Raw genomic sequence first — 19,468 nt, forward strand, 5'->3', positions numbered from 1 at the left:
AGTTTTTGTGGGAACAGTGATGTATCTTAGTCATAGGTCTGGATGCATTTTATATGAGATTTTACATTTGCTGTTTACAGAACCAAATATGTTTCTCCAAACCTGAAAAAACAAAACAAAACAAAACAAAAAACAAGATAAATTTCCCTTTTAAAATACACATGGTGACAAAATCTGGAAATATTTTTCTCTCTTTAAGTGTCCTTTAAGTTATAAGCAAAGAAACATGAAAGTAAATCCACGCCACAGTTTCTTTGAAGACAAAAGTTGCTTAGAATGCCTCTTAGCTGTTTTAAATTAGGTATACAGGAACAGCTTTGTTAACCCCTTAGGCATTATGAGATCTGTTTTTTGCCAAAGGCTTTAAAGAAAGCTAAACTTCTGTTTTGCCTTTTGCCTCTGCTTCTCACCAGAAAATACCTAACAATTATTTTTTCCTGAATGAAATGCTGTCTTAGGCTCATCCTTAAGTCTCTATACCCAATATGTTTATTATGGTTGCTACACAGAAGTAGAAAGAAAACAAGGTCATGACTATATGTGTTACAGCCTCCATTTCCATGAAAGTTGCCTCCCTCCATAAAAAAAAAAGAAAAAGAAAAAAATCACCTTCACCTAGGAAAACAAATAGCAAGAACACAGGTTTACAGTTGGAGGTAGATTCAAATCTTATTTCTACCACCAACAAGCTATATGATCTTTGGCAAAATCTTTTATCTTTCTCAATCTTCACATGCTCAGTTGTAAGTGATATAATGCCTCCCTTTCTGGGTTGATGTGACTTTTAAATGAAATCATGTGTGGTCTCCCTCTGGGGAAATGTCTGTCGTTGAAGACATTTATCATTCCTTCCAACACTATTAGGTAATTAAGTTTTAATGAAATTACAAAGGAGATAAAGCCTTACAGATATAGCCTGAGAATGACAGAGTATTATTCAAAAAGAAAAGGACATGGTTTACTCCCCAAACTCAATTCTATTTGTGGAGAAGACAACAAGCATAGTCTTAGGAAGTTGTGGCACAGGAACAAGGGGTCAAATGAAAGGGTCTAGCCGGGGGTGCTTGGGCGGCTCAGTCAGTTAAGGTCTGCCTTTGGCTCAAAGCACAATCCCAGAGCCCTGGGATGGAGCCCAGCAGTGGGCTCCTTGCTCAGTGGGAGTCTGCTTCTCCCTCTCCCTCTCCCTGCTGCTCCCCCCTGCTTGTGCCTGCTCTGTGTCAAATATATAAATAAAATTAAAAAAATAAAAGGGTCCATCTGCATAAAAAGTGAGTATGCAGTACATGTGGTAATAATCACTCTGGAGTACAAAATAAGATAGTAGCAGTGCATGATAATATAACTCCTATTCCCTCAATCTCGCTGTTCTTTTCTCTTGAATCCAGACCCCTTTCCTGGAGAGCTTTCCTTGTAGTATGTACCTTCCCTGCACTGGCAATGATGTTGTGCCTGTGGAGTAGTAAAGTTAACCCTCCTTAAAAAAAAAATACATATATATTGCTTTAAAAAAAATGATTCATCTATTTATCTTCCTATATTGATTTTTGCCAAAAATAGCCTTGTCATATCACAGAGAAGCGTCTTATAAGCAGAAGTCAAAATTATTTCTACTTAAATCTTTGACTGTCACCTTGGGTTTATAAATGCTGACACTTCTAGCATATTTTTCAAATCCTTAAAAACTGTTTTTATTTCATTTAATATACGTCTCAATGTTAAGACCTCACTTTGACAAGATAAGCATTTCCATCTATTCTTCATTTAGCTCAAAGCATGTTTCCAGGCTCCATTTCCTTTATGCATTAAAAGATCAGGAGGAAAGGCTTTCACTTGTTTCTAATGCCTCTATGAGACTCTCCTTAACTTTGTGTTATCAGGCATTAACAGTTCCAGTTATAGAAATCATTAGAATGTATTTTTACTGACAGTCAAGTAATTGACCCATGCCTCTCAAGGAGGAGTGACTGAAAGAACAAAACAAGATCTCTGGCAAAAGTGAGTGTTAAATAATTAACCAATAGAACAAGTTCTACTGCTTCTTGTCTCACTTTCTGCTACTGATGGAGAACCCAGGGTTCTCATCTCCTCTCACTGAGGACTGAGACTGCCAAGTGATCTAAAGCCTCCCACCCACAGGAGCCAAGCTAGGGTAGACCTAACCATCATCTTGACATCTTACCATTTCCTAAAAAACGTCTTCCTCACAACGCTAATTCAACAAGACAGAAATCGGAATTAAGCAGAAAGCTGCCACAGTCAGACTTCTTTGGGAAACACGCAGTTAACCAAAATGAAAGAGAAGCCTTTGTTATAAGACTTCTCAGAGCATTTAATGCTCTAATGGGTAATGTGGCTCTCCAGAAAAGCAATATAGTAATGTAGTTCACAGCTTACATACTTGCAAGGAACACTTCACTGTTTTTCACGGAATACACCATAGATTATATTGGCAGGAAATCTATATCAATATGAAACATGAAGTATTTGAAGATAAATTTCACAATATATGGGTAAGATCTCTGCCCAGAAAACTGTAAAATACTGATGAGAGAATTAAAGAAGGTAGATAAATAGAAATATATCAATTTAATGGGAAGACTCCACATTGTTAAGATGTCAGTTCTCCCCAAATATACTTATAGATTCAGTGCAATACCAGTTAATATCACAGTGATCTGTAATGTATAAATGGATTTTAAAATTTACTTGAAAATGTGAATGACTTAAAAAAAATATTTCAAGGCTTAATATAAATTTTAAAAAATCAAGAGATATACTCTTTGGGCAATAATAAAATATATATTGGAAAGATCCAAGATAATTTAATAAGAAAATTATAGTCTTATCAATAAATAATGTTTCTATGGAAAAACTATGAACCTTGGCCTTAACCTTCATAATATGCCTCAGCATTAAGTCAAAATAGTCATCGGTATGATATATTATAAAAACAAACACTATATAAATTCTAGAAAGGAAAGGAAATCTTTACAACTTTGCAGTAAGTAATTATTTCTTAGATAAAACACAAACCATAAGAGAAAAAAAATAAATTTAACCTTAAGAAAATTAAAAACTTTTACTCTTTGAAAGACACCATTAATGAAATGGAAAGGCAACATATAAATTAGAAGACCTATTTGAAATACATGTATCTGAATACTTGGAATACATATATCTGACATATATTTCATACCTGTATCTATGATATATAAAGAACTCATAGCTCAATAAGAAGACAAATATCCATTTATAAAATTGGTAAAAGAGTTGTACACTTTACCAAAAAAATGTACATATGTTCAATAATAAGCCTATGCAGGGATTTTCCTTATCATTTTTCATCAGGAAAATTAACAAAAATTAAACTGTTACAGATCCATTAGAATAGCTAAAATAGAAAAAAAAAGAACAACAGAACAACTGTAATAATACAGTGTTGACAGGATGTGAAGGCACTAGAATTCTCAGACACTGCCCATGGAAATGTAAAATGATACAACCTGGTTTGAAAAACAATTTGGCATTTTCCTGTAAAGTTATTCTAACTGTTATCATTTAACCCAGCAAAGCCACACCTACATAATTAATTAACCAAGATATATTAAAACCTATATCCAAACAATACTTGTACATGACTGTGTCAATAATAACATCCCTGAACTGAAAACAACACAAATGTCCATTATCAGGTAGATAGGTAAGCAAACAATGATATACTACCAACCATGAAAAGGAACAAGACATTGTTACCCTAAACAGCATGAGAGAATTTAAAAATCTTTATAAAGGTGAAAGAAGTCAAAACAAAAGATTACATATTAGATTTACATATTGCATGATTCCATTTATATTAAATTCTTGAGTATGTGAAATGAATCTGTAGGAATGAAAAGTGTATCTGTGGTTTCCTGGTTCTGGGATTGGAGATGTTGATTACAAAAAGCAGGAGTGTGGCATGGGTTGGGGTGGGGTGGGGTGGGGGCGCCTGGGTGGCACCGTCAGTTCAGTTACTGACTCTTGCTTTCAGTTCTGGTTGTGATCTCAGGGTCGTGAGATCCAGCCCTGCACTGGGCTCCGCGATGAGCAGAGTCTGCTGCTTCCTCTCCCTCTGCCCCTCCCTTCTGTGATGTCTCTCCCTCTCTCTCGCTCTCTAAAATAAATTAAAATCTTTAAAAAAGAAAAAAAGGGCATGAGGAAAGGTGATGAAAATGCTCTATACCTTGATTGTGGTGATGATTATATGGGTACAGACAATTGTCAAAACTCATTCAACTGGTTACTTATAGTACATTTTATTGCACATAAACTCTGTCACAATAAAGCTGACTTTCAAAAAAAGAAAAAGATGGAGGAGGAAGAGAAGAATGAGAAGAAAAAAGAGGAGAAATTCGGGGTGCCTGGCTGGCTTAGTGGGTTAAGCGATTAACTTTGGCTCAGGTCATGATCCCAGGATCCTGGGATCGAGCCCTAATCGGGCTTTCTGCTGGGCGGGGAGCCTGCCTCGCCCACCCGCCCCCGCCCCCTCCAACCTGCCTCTCTGCCTACTTGTGATCTCTGTCTGTCAAATAAATAAATAAAATCTTAAAAAAAAAAAAAAAAGAGGAGAAACTCATACTAGACCAAGCTTTATCATGGAGGAAAGCTACTTTTCTAGTACACTCAGAAGAGGAAGCCTTGTCCAGCTTCCTTGGTAGAGTCCTATTGAGGAAGGTTGCCAAGGCCAAGGTTTGTGGAGTATATTTAGTCAGATGAACCCGAGACAGTCACAGAAGTTCACGTGGCCCAGCACGGCTTGGAAACAGCGGAGTTGTCCCCCACATGGAGGGTGATGAGGGATTGGAAGAGGCCTTCCGCTCGCTGCACAGACAATTATGTTACTCAGCATGGTGCAGAAGTAGCAGATAAACCCCTTGCTGAGTGGAGGACAAAAAGGGTCTCCGACATGAATGAGAGGTGACTGTGTACAAGCAGGAGACAGATGTGATGGCTGTCATGAGAGTGGCTGCCCACATGTTCAGACAACCAGGGTCAAGTCCTCTCATAGCCAAAGCCTCGGATGACAGAGTCTCTCAGGCCTTAGAACTCTGGAGAAAGGGAGTGGAGACCCCACACTGCCACCTCACACAAGGGGCACAGGGACATATAATAGAAACTGAGAAGAGTTAGAGAAAAATTAAGAAATTGCATCCCTCTAGAATCTGCAGTTTAAGCTGAGATTTGTACTTTGTATAGATCCGTGATCTCCAAAGGAATTTTTATTTGTAGGTAGGTTTTCCTTTTAACAAAGAGCACAATAGAAGTCACTAGTGTTTCAAAAGTAATCCCCTTAGCTTAGTATTCTCATTTTTAAAAAGCCTTTGTACAATAAATAAACTGTGCTAGACCTTAAAAATGTATTTTTACAGCAAAAAAAGAAATCATCTTGGCCCTCCTCATTTCTCAACCCCAGTTGCATCTCTCTCTCAAAATGATTATGTAGCCCAGTGGGCCTTGTGCCAACAAACTTTGGTTAAGCATAAAGATATTTTTTTTTTAAAAGTAAGATTTATGGGTATAAAATAGAAGTGTTGTTTAACAGAGGCCAAAAGAATATGTTTCTTATGATTTTAAAATTTACTTTTAAATTTTATATGCTTATGAAATCTACAGAAGGACAGATTTCCTAAAATAGATGATGGGTTAGACCAAAAGAGCAAAATCCTTTCAAATCCTCTAATTCTGGGGCGCCTGGGTGGCTCAGTGGGTTAAGCCGCTGCCTTCGGCTCAGGTCATGATCTCAGGGTCCTGGGATCAAGGCCCCGCATCGGGCTTTCTGCTCAGCAGGGAGCCTGCTTTCCTCTCTCTCTGCCTGCCTCTCCATCTACTTGTGATCTCTGTCAAATAAATAAATAAAATCTTTAAAAAAAAAAAAAATCCTCTAATTCTGTAATCTATATTGTTAGAGTGATGGATATGCACCGGGCATGGAAGGGAGAGGGGTTGCCGGGGGCCAAGACTAGAGGCATCACCAGAAAGATGACATGTTAGGATCAGTTGGGAAGGTTTGTTTTTTTTTTAATTATCATTTCACGCATGCATCCCACATCTCAGGATTCTGATTCAATTACAGGGAGAGGGTGTAATTGCTGAAAACTCACCCCATGAGGGTGAATTCTGTATGTATCTTCTCCTCCCACACTTAATCCCCCCAAGATCAGACTGAGAAGCCCTGTGTTGGAAAATTCAGCTTACCCATTAGAAGGCCATCATGAAACAATGGGCAGAGTGGAGGGGAAAGGAACCAGCTTTTTGGGAGCACTGTATATGCTCCAGCTGCTGTATGGGCAGCCGTTCTTTGCAGACGGGGGCTCAGGCAGGTGTGCAGCTGTGCCCTCTCTAGAATCCCTTATGTTTAATTCCCACAAGGAAGGGTAATTAATGTGTTCTCGCTTTTGATGGTGAAGAGAAATAAGAGCTGCAAATTAGTCTCTATTTTCCTACAGACCAGGAGTTGCAAGCTGGCAGAACACCAGCCAAACATGGCTTGGGGACCCACGGCTTGTTTCCCTATTATTTTGTCTTTCTAAATGTAAATATGGGGGCGCCTGGGTGGCTCAGTGGATTAAAGCCTCTGCCTTCAGCTCAGGTCATGATCTTAGGGTCCTGGGATTGAGTCCCACATCAAGCTCTCTGCTCAGCAGGGAGCCTGCTTCCTCCTCTCTCTCTTTCTCTGCCTGCCTCTCTGCCTACTTATGATTTCTGACTGTCAAATAAATAAATAAAGCCTTTAAAATTTTTTTAAAAATGTACATATGTTTCTAAAATTCCATCCAAAAATACATTTATATATATTGCTTTAGTATAGGCATGACTTTTTTTTTTTAACATAGCTACATTAACCTTAGCATATTTTTTAAAAACAGCAATAATTCCTTGATATCAAATATCTGGTCATTACCCCATAATGTTATAATTTTTAAAAATCGAGATCTATATAGGTTCACAGGTTGCAATTGACTAATTCATACCTTAAATCTCTTTTAGTCTCTACATTCCCACTCCATTTTTTTTTCTTTCCTTGCAATTATTTGTTGAAAAAACTGTGTGGTTGGTCCTGTAGTTTTCTACAGGCTGGATGGTACTGATTGCATCCCCGTGGTGTAGTTTAACGAGGTCCTGTGTTCTCTGTATCCTTGTAAATTGGGAGTTGGATCTAGAAGTTACATTGTGTTCACCTTCGGTTTATTTATTTATTTACTTTTATTTTTCACTGGACTACTCCATTGGCAGTGATATATTCTTCCATCATTTCTCTTTGTGATGTTAACAGTTATTGATGTCTGAGGTCTAGATAGAGAAACATGCTTTAAAATTGGAGATTTCACAGAAATATCTGAATGCATAACCTATTTGGGAAAAAAAAAACCACATAATTCACTAAAAAGTAGCTCAAGCTAATTAGCAGCCACCCACTTTAGGTGAGGTACGTTCTTTGGACTCAACAGTCCCCACAAACCTACTCCTTAATGGTCTGTACTTGGTTGGGCCACTCTCTTACTTCTCTTACCTGCAAATCTCCTGGAGGGATTTCAGTTTGCAACACCTTACGTAGAATTTTCCACTTGAATGAAAATAAAATAGACACTAGAACGTTGTTTTCTTTCTCCTTAATTGAAGCATGTAAACAAAGAGCACTTAGAATAGGTAAGGAAGAAATGAGGTATTGGGGGAAATATTTGTATAGAAAAAGGGAAATAATTTTTGCTGGTAGAAGATAAAAAGCAATAAATACAAACAACTAGTAAATCAAACATATCATGTGTGGTTAAAGGATTTGTAGTTTGAATATATACTATGTCAGAATGACAACTCAAGGAGAACTTAGCAATCTCTCAAACATTTCTCTCAAAAAGATGGAAATAGTTTATGTCCAGTCTGAAATCATGATAGGTTTAATTTACTAGAGTCTGGTAGTATCAAGGTATCATTTTCCAAATACAGTTTTACCCTGCCAGGGTTTAAATTATTTTAGTCTAACTAGATCGCTTCTTCATCTGTCTTACTTTCCTCCTTTGGTTATGAATCCCTTACAAGTTAGACACCTTTGTGTTTTCATAGTAAGGTCTCTGGCTCACTTGTTTATAAAAATGAAGACGTTCTTAAACTGTAAGCAATGTCCTAGAAAAGAAAGTGAAGTCAAGCTCATTGAAATCCATAAAAAGAATGAAAAGAAAAAATATTCTGCAGCCTGGTTAACCTCAATGGTAAAAGAGTAAAATCATTCTGAAATGGTGAAATCACTTTCCTCCTAAACCATCTTCTTTAACATTATCTTGGTTTTTATTCTCCAATTCTGCCTTGAATAATGAGGATCATTCTTTGAGCCTAACAGATGTTAAAATAGTATTTCTTCTCTTATAGGAAACTTTATATCTACACTCTCAGCATTTTGAGGAGAGAATGGAATTAAACGCAAGTGTTATTAACATAACATTCTATGTAGTATTCCAGGAACAAAAAGCTCATTAAGAGCATACGCAACAACTTTTCCAGTGATCCCTGGGGAGATTTCTGGAGGAATTATTTGTACTGCAAAGTAACCGTAGGAGCTCTGTGTTCATTTGTCAGTAAGGGCCATTAAACAAAACATACTCAGAAAAAGAAAGCAGAGGGAAAAAATCTGAATAATACTATTTATTCTTAGACATTACAGCCAGGCCCACCAGACATAGATTAATTCACTAAATAAGCAATTATTAAGCATTTATTTTGTGTTAAGATAGATAGAAAGTATGGAAACTATTCTGGAAGAGCAAGCAATCTGTTGAGAATGGCAGACTCAAAGAATGAGTTACAAAAGGTGTGGTAAGTGTTCATACAAACATGGATAAGTTGTTACTAGAACGCAGAGGGAAAAAAGGAAGTATGTGCCTCAGGGAGTCAAGCAAATTGTTACAAAAGGAGGAAATTTTGAAGTAGGACTTGACTTCCAAAATGAATGACAAGAAACATGCCAGGCAGCAAAGAGCAGAGAGAGAGAAAAGCCAGTGCCAAGGGGCAAAGAATACATCAGTGACATGTCTTCTGTAGCACTGTGTAAAATATAAGATTTTATATAAAATCAGATGAGTGGTAGCTGGCAATGTTTAGGGGGCTTGATGATGTCAGAGTTGGCTTCTCAAATTCTATTGGTCCTCATACTTGTAATTTCAAAGTCACAAGATGGCTGCTATTGCTTCTGAAGTCACGTACGCATCCAAGGCAGGAAGAATAAAGGAGGAATTTTGTCAGCAATGACCATCTTTTTTTGTCATGAAAATAAAACCTTTGTCGGAAATGGCCAGCGGAGTTTCACTTACATGGGGTTAGCAAGAAGTGTGCTAATATCACCACCACTTGCAGCAATGAAGGCTGGAGTTGGAGATATTTATTTATTTATTTTAAAAGACTAATTTATTTGAGAGAGAGTGTGAGTGCGGTAAAGGGCATAGGGAGAGGGAGAGAATCTCAAGTAGATATTCCTTGCTGAGCAGGGAGGAGTGACATGTGGAGCTTGACTTGGGGTTTGACCCGGGGCTCAGTCTCAGGACCCTGAGATCATGACCTGAACCAAAACCAAGAGTTGGTTGCTCAACTGACTGAGCCACCCAGGTGCCCCTGGGGATGGGGATATTTCGCTGGCATTTGGCTTGAGTATTCTCTTAGAAAAAAATAATGCAAAAATGGATACTGGATAGGTACAGATTACAGTCTCTACTAGGTCTTCAAGAGGTGGAGAGAAAATAATGACAATCTAAAAGTCCATAGCAATGGAAATATATTTCAAGACTTGGGGAGGAATAGGTAAAAGTGATCTATCATGTTAGAATTTAGAAGAAAGAACAGGGAGTATTCTTGGAAAGGGACACAAGGAAGCCTTCCAAAATGTGATAAAATGCAAATAATAATACAAAACAAAACAACTGGGAAACATGTGGTTAAACCTCCATAAGTAAAGCTTACCTATATAAAATGATGATGAGAACAACCAATTTGGTAAGGTTACAAATAGAAATAAACTAAAACACTAGACGATAACATGCATGAGAGCTACAACTTCTAAAATTCCAATTGTCCTCAGGTGGAAGATAACAATACTGGTTAATATTTTGTTGGTAAAGTGTTCATGTCAAAATTGTAAGCATGGCAGTCAAATAAGAACTTTATCTGCTTTCTTTTCAATCTTCCCTCTGCTTGCTTTGACATGAGATGGATCAGAAACTTGTCAAGAAAAAAGGAACAAAGGGATGGACAAAGCCTCCCAAAGAGAGAGAGTGAGTACATATTCCTTTTCCAGTGGAGGGCAACCCATCTCAGAGGGGAACGGGAGGAATCTTCTCTTAAACAATGACTATTGTGGCCATTAATATACTGGACATTCTAATTTGTAAATCAAGACTATGTTTTTTGTGGTTCCCCATTTCTGAGTGGATTAGAACACACGTCAGTCCTCTCCTCTTACTTAATTATTTTTGCTGGTTTTGTTTTAATTTAAAGTAACTATTGGGCATCATATTACTTAAGAATTATTAGAGAAGTTATGGATTACCTGCAGTTTTACCTTGAGACAGGGGTGAACTTACCTCAGTGAATCCATTTTTAATGAGTAGCAGGAGACAAATATAAAGTTGCTTCCTGATTACATCTTATGAATCCCACTTATTCAACGACCCATTACATTCCTACATTAAAAACTTAAGGGTAAGGACCAGAAAAAAAAAAAAAAGAGAGAGAAGAAGAAATAGAAAATGTAACTTTCAAATCAATGGAGGAGAAAAAAATGGAAAAGATTCAAATTAATCATTGAGAAAGTGGGGAAATTTGCACAGCACACTCTTGGGTCAGGAATATACCAAGAAGATAACAAAACAACAAAGAGAAAGCAAACTGTATTGTTAAGGTAAGTAATTCCAGCTGCTCTGTTTATCCACTCCAAAATGCCAATGACTTAAGCAATTAAATTCTTAGTCATCATAAACACGAAACAGGTGTTGCTGGTCAGACAGCTTATCTCTACACAAAGACTCAGAGATCCAGGATTCTTCTATCTTTTGGTTGCTGTCTATCCTCCAGGGCCTGAAGCTCAGGTAGAGAGTGTTTTATTTCTCTATTGCTATAGAATAAAGCATCCCTTGATTTGGAAGCTTGAGTACTTTGGAGCATCTGAAGTTCAGGAATCCATGCGTAGCTTAGTGGCATCCTCTATCTTGGGACCGCCCACAAGACTACCATCAGGGTTTTGCCTGTGGCTGCTTTCATCTCAAGGCTCAACTTGGGAAGGAAAAACTTTAAGCTCATTCACTTATGGTTGACAGAATATGAGTCTGTGGAATTTTCTGGGTAGTAAGACCTAGTTTCCTCTTGGCTGTTGACTGGTGGTCATCCTCAGTTTCTTACAATGTGGGCCTCTCACAACAGGACAGCTTTATGATATTGGACAGTAAGCCTGCCTATTCTTGGTTCCATAGTCCACACTGTTGCTCTCTCCCAAGGCTGTTCATGATGCTGGACCACCAAGAGAGATGCCATTTCTCCCACTGATCAGCAAGGCCACAATCACAGAACTTCTGCCACAGGTACTAGTTCCAGAGCAATACCACCTGTGCTCTGATCAGAAAACAGCCAAAGCAGGCAATGGTCGACCAAAGCATCAAGCAGCTACAACGATGATCATGTCTCTCTAGCTTAATAGAGGTTTCACATCTTTTCTGTACTCCACAGAACTCAGTTCATAAGGCTGACAGAGATTAAATTACTTTTAAGACCTTAAATGAGGGCATCTCAAAAATAGAGTTTTTTTCATTAGCTTTCTAATCCCTGAAATCCAAGAAAGCATATTAGCAGGCATTGGACATGGGCATTTAGAGGGACAGTCTTCATAGCCAACATTCTTCTTATCCACTCGTCACCTCTTTTGTTTTTTATTTATTTTTAATTTTGTAAACATTTTATGTGAGTATAGCTGACACATATGTTACATTAGCTCCAGGTGCATAGCAGAGTGATTGGGCAAGTCTATATGTTATGTTCCAAGCATAGCTACCACCTGTCAACACGCACTATTACAATATCATTGACTCTATTCCCTATGTTGTACATTTTCTTTCCTTGACTTATTCATTCTGAACTGAAGCCTCTACCTCACTCTCCTCTTCACCCATTTGCCCCCACCATTCCTATCCCTTCTTGCAAGCACCAGCTAGTTATCTGTATTAATGGGTCTGCTTCTGCTTTTTGTTTGTTTACTTATTCTTTTTTTTTTTAAATTCCCTTGTCCAATGTTTCTACTCCTTTCTTTAGAAAGCTCTCCCCCACTTACATGGGGAAGAATTTCTATTACCTCAGTCCCTTTTTATATCTTGCAAAGTCAACCCCCTCAGAAGTGAGTTAAATATAGACACAAGAAAGAGGGTGAAGGGGTTGGTGGCAGTATCTCCCCAACTCTCAGGTGGAATACATCTCCTTCTGGTACACATATTCTCTGACATTGCCTCTGTGATGGGGTGACATCAGATATGATTAGGTTCCCACTGACTCCAAATAATTCCTTCTTATCCCCAGAGAGAAGGAGAGAGAGAACTATTTAATCCTGTTGCTATTATTTTTTTATTTTAAATTTAAATTCAATTAATTAACATATAATATTAGTTTCAGAAGTCGAGGTCAGTGATCCATCAGTCTTATAAAACACCCAGTGCTCTTTTCATCACGTGCCTTCCATCATGTCCCTCACTCAGTTACCCCATCCCCCCACACCCCTTCCCTAATACTATTATTCTTCAGTGTTTCAGATAACAGAGGTAACAGTAGTATTTGTTGGCATTTGTTAAACATTTGTTAAATTTTGTTCTCAGATGTTGCTAAATATTCCTGTAATTAAGAAAATATAAAAGCCGTTTATCCCATAAAAAGTTAGAAGCTTTTTCTAATATAATGCCCTTGGAAGAAATTAGACAGTGAAAAGCTAACTATAGTTTTTTATGATGGTATTTTGATGATGAAAGAAAAGGGAAGTGATAAAAAGGTTAGATCCTGGTCACAGGTAGTACTCCTCCTACTTATTTATCTCCATGGGATTCTCAGACCCAGCTTGACTTCCTGTTTTCTCTTTAAAAAAAAAAAACCCCAAGTTGATTTGGGGCCAAATCATGTTAGTTCAAAAAGACTTACCACAGAAGAATGTCTCCCTTAATAGCTATATCCAAGCTCTAGGGAGAAACATTAATACCCAACATGGGGAGCCATTCTCCCAGACTGGGAAGACAGGCTATTTGTGGGGCAAGTTCTCTATGTACTTCCTTTTAAAAAGGAAGAACAAGAAGAAACCATTTGCCATATGAGTCTGTTGTTAGCTTACATGGTTGTATTAGGCTGGTTCAGAAAAAGATGGATTTCTGGTACTGGGCTTGAGGAAGTAGCAGGCAAAAACTTGTCCATGGTTTTTCTCAAGAAGATTTCTATTGCCATGTCTGGTCTTAAATTTTATATCTTTTTTTTTTTTAAAGATTTTATTTATTTATTTGACAGAGAGATCATAAGTAGGCAGAGAGGCAGGCAGAGAGAGAGAGGAGGAAGCAGGCTCCCTGCCGAGCAGAGAGCCTAATGCAGGACTCGATCCCAGGATCCTGAGATCATGACCTGAGCTGACGGCAGAGGCCTAACCCACTGAGCGAGCCACCCAGGTGCCCTTAAATTTCATATCTTCCTGGCCAAGGGTGTCCTCCTAATGTTGCTCAAATCCTCTTTTTACTAATTCTGCCTGTTCTGTCTGTGAGTGTTTAGGTGGACAAATTGTATCTCATTTTTGATTGAAGCTAGCCTCTTCAACGTGTCTATAGAATTCTGAATCTAGTTGTAGCCCTGATTTCTGAAGTTTTGTTTATTCAACCTGTGGTGTTTTGTTTTGTTTTGTTTTGCCTTCAGAGTTTTCTCTCGATTATGCTTTTATCCCACACAGGAATTTCAGGTGGATTTTGATGTATAGTTTCAATTTTGCTTTGTCGCAGATGGAAGTCTGCTTTTGATTTTTTCACAATGTCACAATATAGAGGTGGGAATGGGTTACCTTAAGCAAAAAGAAGATTTAGAAAGTCACAGCCAGGACAAAAATATGCATGATCCCTCAGTCTCCCCATCGTCTCTGAGAGAGAGGCTTGCCACCGTTATAACTTCTGAGGGACCAAGTACGGGTTCTGAGTAGGGCTTCTGATACAAAGTATGGGTTCTCAAGAAGGGAGTCATGTCAATGAGGGAAGAGGCAGGATACTTGGCATGAGGCAAGCTATTCCCAAGAGTTGCCAGCTGCTCTGTTTCTGGAGAGTTTGCATTCCTTGGCATTACCAGTCACCTTCTGCTGGGTGAAGGGTCCTGACAGAGGAAGCTGGTCCTCCTGTAGGAAACTGAGTTGCTTGGATTTGGCTTCCTTGCTGTAGAGAAAGGACAGCCTCAGTCCTAGGCAGCTCATTATCCAATAACCCTGCATGAACTCACAAGTTCATATTCAGATAATTCTATTTAGTGCCGCACTTCCCTTCCTCTCTCCTCTATCACATGGCAGGAATAATAAACGTCCAAATGAAGAAAAACATTTTCTGATCGTTCTAAGGAAACCCAACCTGACCAAGTAGGAGACATTGAATGTGTCTTGCTCTTATTTGTTTGTTTATTAGTTTGCTTTGAAAGCAGACCCAAAAATGGTGCTGTGCGATAAGTTTTTGAAGAAATCCTCATTTAGGCACTCAATAAACATTTACATAGCACAATACTCACAGGGAAACACTCATCTTTAAAGCACTAATTTTCCACAATGGCAATGGATAAAATAATATAAAGAGGGCCCCAAACTTCCAGTAGGCAAATTAGAATTACCTGAGAGGTTTTCTCAAACTCTATGGGTTTTCCTCCTTCTGACAAACCTCAATAAAATGGCTCAACTCTGTGTTTGAAATCCCTGCACCAACTAACAACTTTTATTGTAAGGATTCTACAGTATGCCTCGCAGAGTTAGGGCAGAGAAAAAGTGCAGAACTACTTTAAGAAGACTATTCTTGAATGTGACCTAAACAATAATTAACCCCTCCAAAAAAACCGAAAGCAGCAAATATGCGAAGTTTATATTTTGGTATAGTCTAGGGATAAAATAAAACAAAAAGTTTTACTGTATCATTTTTCCACATAAATATAATTTTCTCCCATGTTTCTCTTTTTCTTACAACTATAGGTACAGAATGGGATGCATTCCTTCAATCTATCCAACTTCATGTAAGCAAATGGGCTTCTCATGCCCTTCCCATGTGTGACTTCAGAGAAGCCAGTCTAACCCGGAAATGCAACTATCATAAAGATGGCACCCCAAAGTTTCATGCTTTCCCCCAGGTACAAACACAAGATATCAGAACAATGGGATATTTTCCAAATAGTTCCAAAATCTTATTTAAATATGTGAGATAGGATATCTGTAGGCATGTTTTACAAAGTCATATTACTGTTTACCCTCAAAAAATTTTTTTTAAAAAGTCTGCACTAAACTGTTAATTGTTAGTCTGTACAGCTTGATAATTTGTCCTTTGTGAATCATTCGAAGCTTTATAGATTTAAGAAAAGCCAGAAAAAGCTACGTATTCATCCAGATTACTGCAGTGTGTAAATTACATCCTGGGAGTGAATTAAGTATGTTGAACAGAGCATTAACTCCTTCTGGCCACAAGGGGGTCATTGAGGAAATTACTGCTCCAGCATAGATTAGAGCACCACTGGGGCCAAAAAGAGTTAGAATATTTCCCCAACTTATAAAACTAACTCCCTGATGGTGATTTATACAGTTGTTGCTAATTTACATTTTAAATGTTCTATTAGATTGTACGTGCTTGCTAGTTTTTCACTTAATTTTGTTTTGTTTTTAAGAAAAGGTTATGCTTTTAGTGTCTAGTCCAAAACTGCTTAAACTTAATTCTTCCAGGTAGTCACAGATGTTACTCAAATTAAAAAAAAAAAAAAAAAAAATCCCTTGGTCAAATACATTGGGTAAAGACAATGTTACAAAAAGTTAAGCAACTCTTTTTAATAAACAAGTTTGCACTCTTTAATAGATCCAATGAATTGTGAACTTCCAGAGATGAAATGTAAAACGGGATTTCTCAAACATCGATGACCGAGTTATTTTTATTTTATTAAAAAAATACTCTCTAGAAATCTTATTTCATAGAAAACAGCTTGTTGGAAACAGCTAGTCCTGTCTATTATACAATTTTGGTATTTTCAAATCATTTTCCATTTACAAAGCACAGTCACAGAGTGTCACAGCAGCCCGGGAGCAAAGGCTGCACCCCCGTTTTCATCTCCGTTCACAGACAGAGATACAAACCTAACACATTTAATGACTACAAAACCCACACAAACAGGTATGAAAAATGGAACTATAATCTCCTAGTTCCTAAGATTCTAAAGATATATTGGTAACATATTTTTCAATATTTGTCTTATATAATTATCATCATTATTTTTTTAAATTATGTAAGACAAAATATAGAATAGCTCATTTATGTATCTTGAGATTCTATCTTAATTGCTATTTAAGAAGTTTGAATATGGCCCAGATCATGTCCTTTAAGACTAAAAGATTAAAAAGCTGTGAATTTAAAAGTCATGATCTTGAACATGATGGAACCTTTTAATACAGGAATTAAAATAGAATCTAAAAATATACATATGTGATTATTGATGTCTAAGTGTGTATATTCATAAGAGAATACTAATAAAAATTATATCAGGCAATCATTTAAACCATAAATAGAAAGAAGCTTAGAAAAACATGTATTTGAGAGAATATAAGTAATTGAACTAGAAAGAATTCAAATGAAAAAGGGCAATGTAAAAAAAAAACAACTAGAAGGATAAACTGTTACCTTTTGTCAACAAGTGTCCATTAAGTGATAATTATTTACTAAAAAAAAAAGTGATTCTGTAGTGCTTTTCTTACCCACTACATCAGTTATTGAAGGAATAAAAGATTCCTCCCAGGCTTTCCTGGCTTCTTGGACCTTTCAGTTTTATAGAGAAATGATGCCTGTATGTAAATGATGAAAAGATAAAAAATAAGCTGTCACAAGAAATCATAAGAAAAAAAAATGTGCCGTGTGATTCTGGAAATGATGGTGCCTCAGTTCAATCACTGGAATAGGAGGGAAGTTGAACTTGGACGAAGTGTTATCACTGGTCAGACATGAAAAATGAAGAGATGGAGGTGGTGGCTTGATTCTCAAGATGCTTGTTAGTATCTGGAAGATGTATCTAAATCATATGAAAGGAAGATGTCAAGTGAGGTTGGGTTAAAAGTCTTTGAATTAAAGTGATACATGTAACGGATTTATAGTTGAAAGAACTGTGGGATTGCTTCCAGTCGAGTGGCCGGAGAACGCGTCACAGATGAACACAGTCATAGTATTTGAACTTAGCTTTGAGGAACTCACTGAATTGTAGTAATGGAAGAGCAGGCGGGAAGGTATTATAGATTGGTGGGACAGCATTTAGTCATTCAATAAGTATTTTGAGTATCTACTATGTCCCTTCACTGTTTAATCATAAAAATATTGAAACGTGTAAGACACAATTTCTTCCCTCCAAGAATTAATGGAATACTGGAAGAGACAGAGCCACAAATACACATGTGTTTAAGGGAATATAAATAATTAAACAGGACAGAATTCAAGCTATGAAAGATTAGAATACCAAATTGTGCCAGACTTCATATTCCCTGCTAGAAAGTTTAGAGTATAGGTTCTGAGAGGCCACAGAAAGTTTCTGAATAGAAAATCCTGGTATACCTAGCAAAAACCTTCCTTTTTCTTCCTTAATCTATTGGGTTGAATAGCTATAGCTCAAGTAATTATTCTTCCTACACACTTCATAGATAATACATGTTCTCTGTTGTCAAAGAGTTTATTCTCCACTAAGGAATTCACTGTGCACACACAGCAAAAGCCATAAGGAAGTTGAATATAGGTGAGTTTATACTGATCTAAGACCAGGAAAGATAATATGAAAAAAATTGAGCTTGAGAGAATCGTCACATTTCAAGTCATAAAATGAGTTGAGTAAAGAAAGGATCCCAAGCAGAATTTATTACCAAAGTCAGGGTATAAAGAAAGGAAAAGCCAAAGTTCATGGAAGGGAACAGCAGGAGATAAGACCACCCAGGGAAACTGGACCATTGGAAAGGGCTTTGGATTTCAGAGTAACTTTGTACTTTATTGCGGAGCAATAGAGAGCCATCACAGTCACTGAAGTTTTACAATTAGAAAAGAGATACTGGGGTGCCTGGGTGGCTCAGTTGTTAAGCGTCTGCCTTCTGCTCTGGTCGCGATCCGGGGGTCCTGGGATGGAGCCCCTCATCAGGCTCCCTGCTCTGTGGGAAGCCTGCTTCTCCCTCTCCTACTCCTCCTGCTTGTGTTCCCTCTCTGGCTGTCTCTCTCTGTCAAATAAATAAATAAAACCTTAAAAAGAGAGAGAGAGAGCTAGAGGGATACTGTCAGTGGGTTTAAGAAGATTAACAACCTCTTAACGGGTTTCTATGAGGAATAAATGATTTAATACATATAAAGAGGTTAGAATACTCCTCAGCATGTCAGTATTTCAAATTTTTTATCATTGGAGATATTTTTCCAAGTTTGCTTTTGTTATTTTTTTCTTCAAATTTGAATTTCATTTGTATGTAGGAAAAGTCCATTTGTTTATAGACATACTGTATCTGTCTCTCTAGTCTTGACACTTTATCTTTTTATAGTTACTTATTTTTTAGGGCTTCTGGATTTCTGACTTGGTTACGAAGAATTCTCCTTCCCAAGATTGTGTAAGTAGCGTCTCAGTTTTGTTTTGTTTTGTTTTTTCTGTTTCTAAAGATATTTTGTTATTGTTTTATATTTTACATTTAAATTTTTTAATGTGAGGGGGGGAACACCTGGGTGGCTCAGTGGGTTAAGCATCTGCCTTCGGCTCAGGTCATGATCTCAGGGTCCTGGGATTGAGCCCCACATTGGCTCCCTACTCAGCAGGGAATCTGCTTCTTCCTCTCCCTCTGCCCCTCCCCCTGCTTGTGCTCTCTCTCTGTCTTTCAAATAAATAAGTAAAATTTTTTTAAAAATGTGATAGGGAACTATATTTTTTCCATAGGAAGATGGAGTTGTGTCAGTACCATTATTACATAGTCTGTTTTATTCTGAGTCCCTGTAACACTGTTTTCATGTTACCTTCATAGAGAGAATACCTTGAATTATCTATTCTGTTGATGTAGTATCCATTCTTAGGCTAATATGATATTGATTTCCAAACAGTAGATTCATAGTTATTTCAAATACTTCATAATGAAAATCCTTTTTACTCTTTTTTTTTATCATTTCCTTCACTATAATGGAGCATTTATCCTTTTATAGGGATTTTAAAATAGTTTTGT

At 37.4% G+C, this 19,468-nt stretch overlaps 1 protein-coding gene across 1 annotated transcript in view; it reads left to right on the forward strand.

Annotated features, from left to right (window-relative positions):
* LOC309855380 (uncharacterized protein) overlaps positions 1–19,468 on the forward strand; it is a 96,820-nt gene that overhangs the window by 49,447 nt on the left and 27,905 nt on the right. The window contains exons 3-5 of the mRNA XM_082715631.1: positions 10,231–10,295; positions 15,242–15,396; positions 18,818–18,868. Coding sequence (XP_082571757.1) covers positions 10,231–10,295; positions 15,242–15,396; positions 18,818–18,868 — 271 coding nt within the window. The remainder of the gene's footprint in view (positions 1–10,230; positions 10,296–15,241; positions 15,397–18,817; positions 18,869–19,468) is intronic.

The sequence above is a fragment of the Mustela nivalis genome (genome assembly GCF_964662115.1).
Source record: "Mustela nivalis genome assembly, chromosome: 20".
NCBI classification, from domain to species: domain Eukaryota; kingdom Metazoa; phylum Chordata; class Mammalia; order Carnivora; family Mustelidae; genus Mustela; species Mustela nivalis.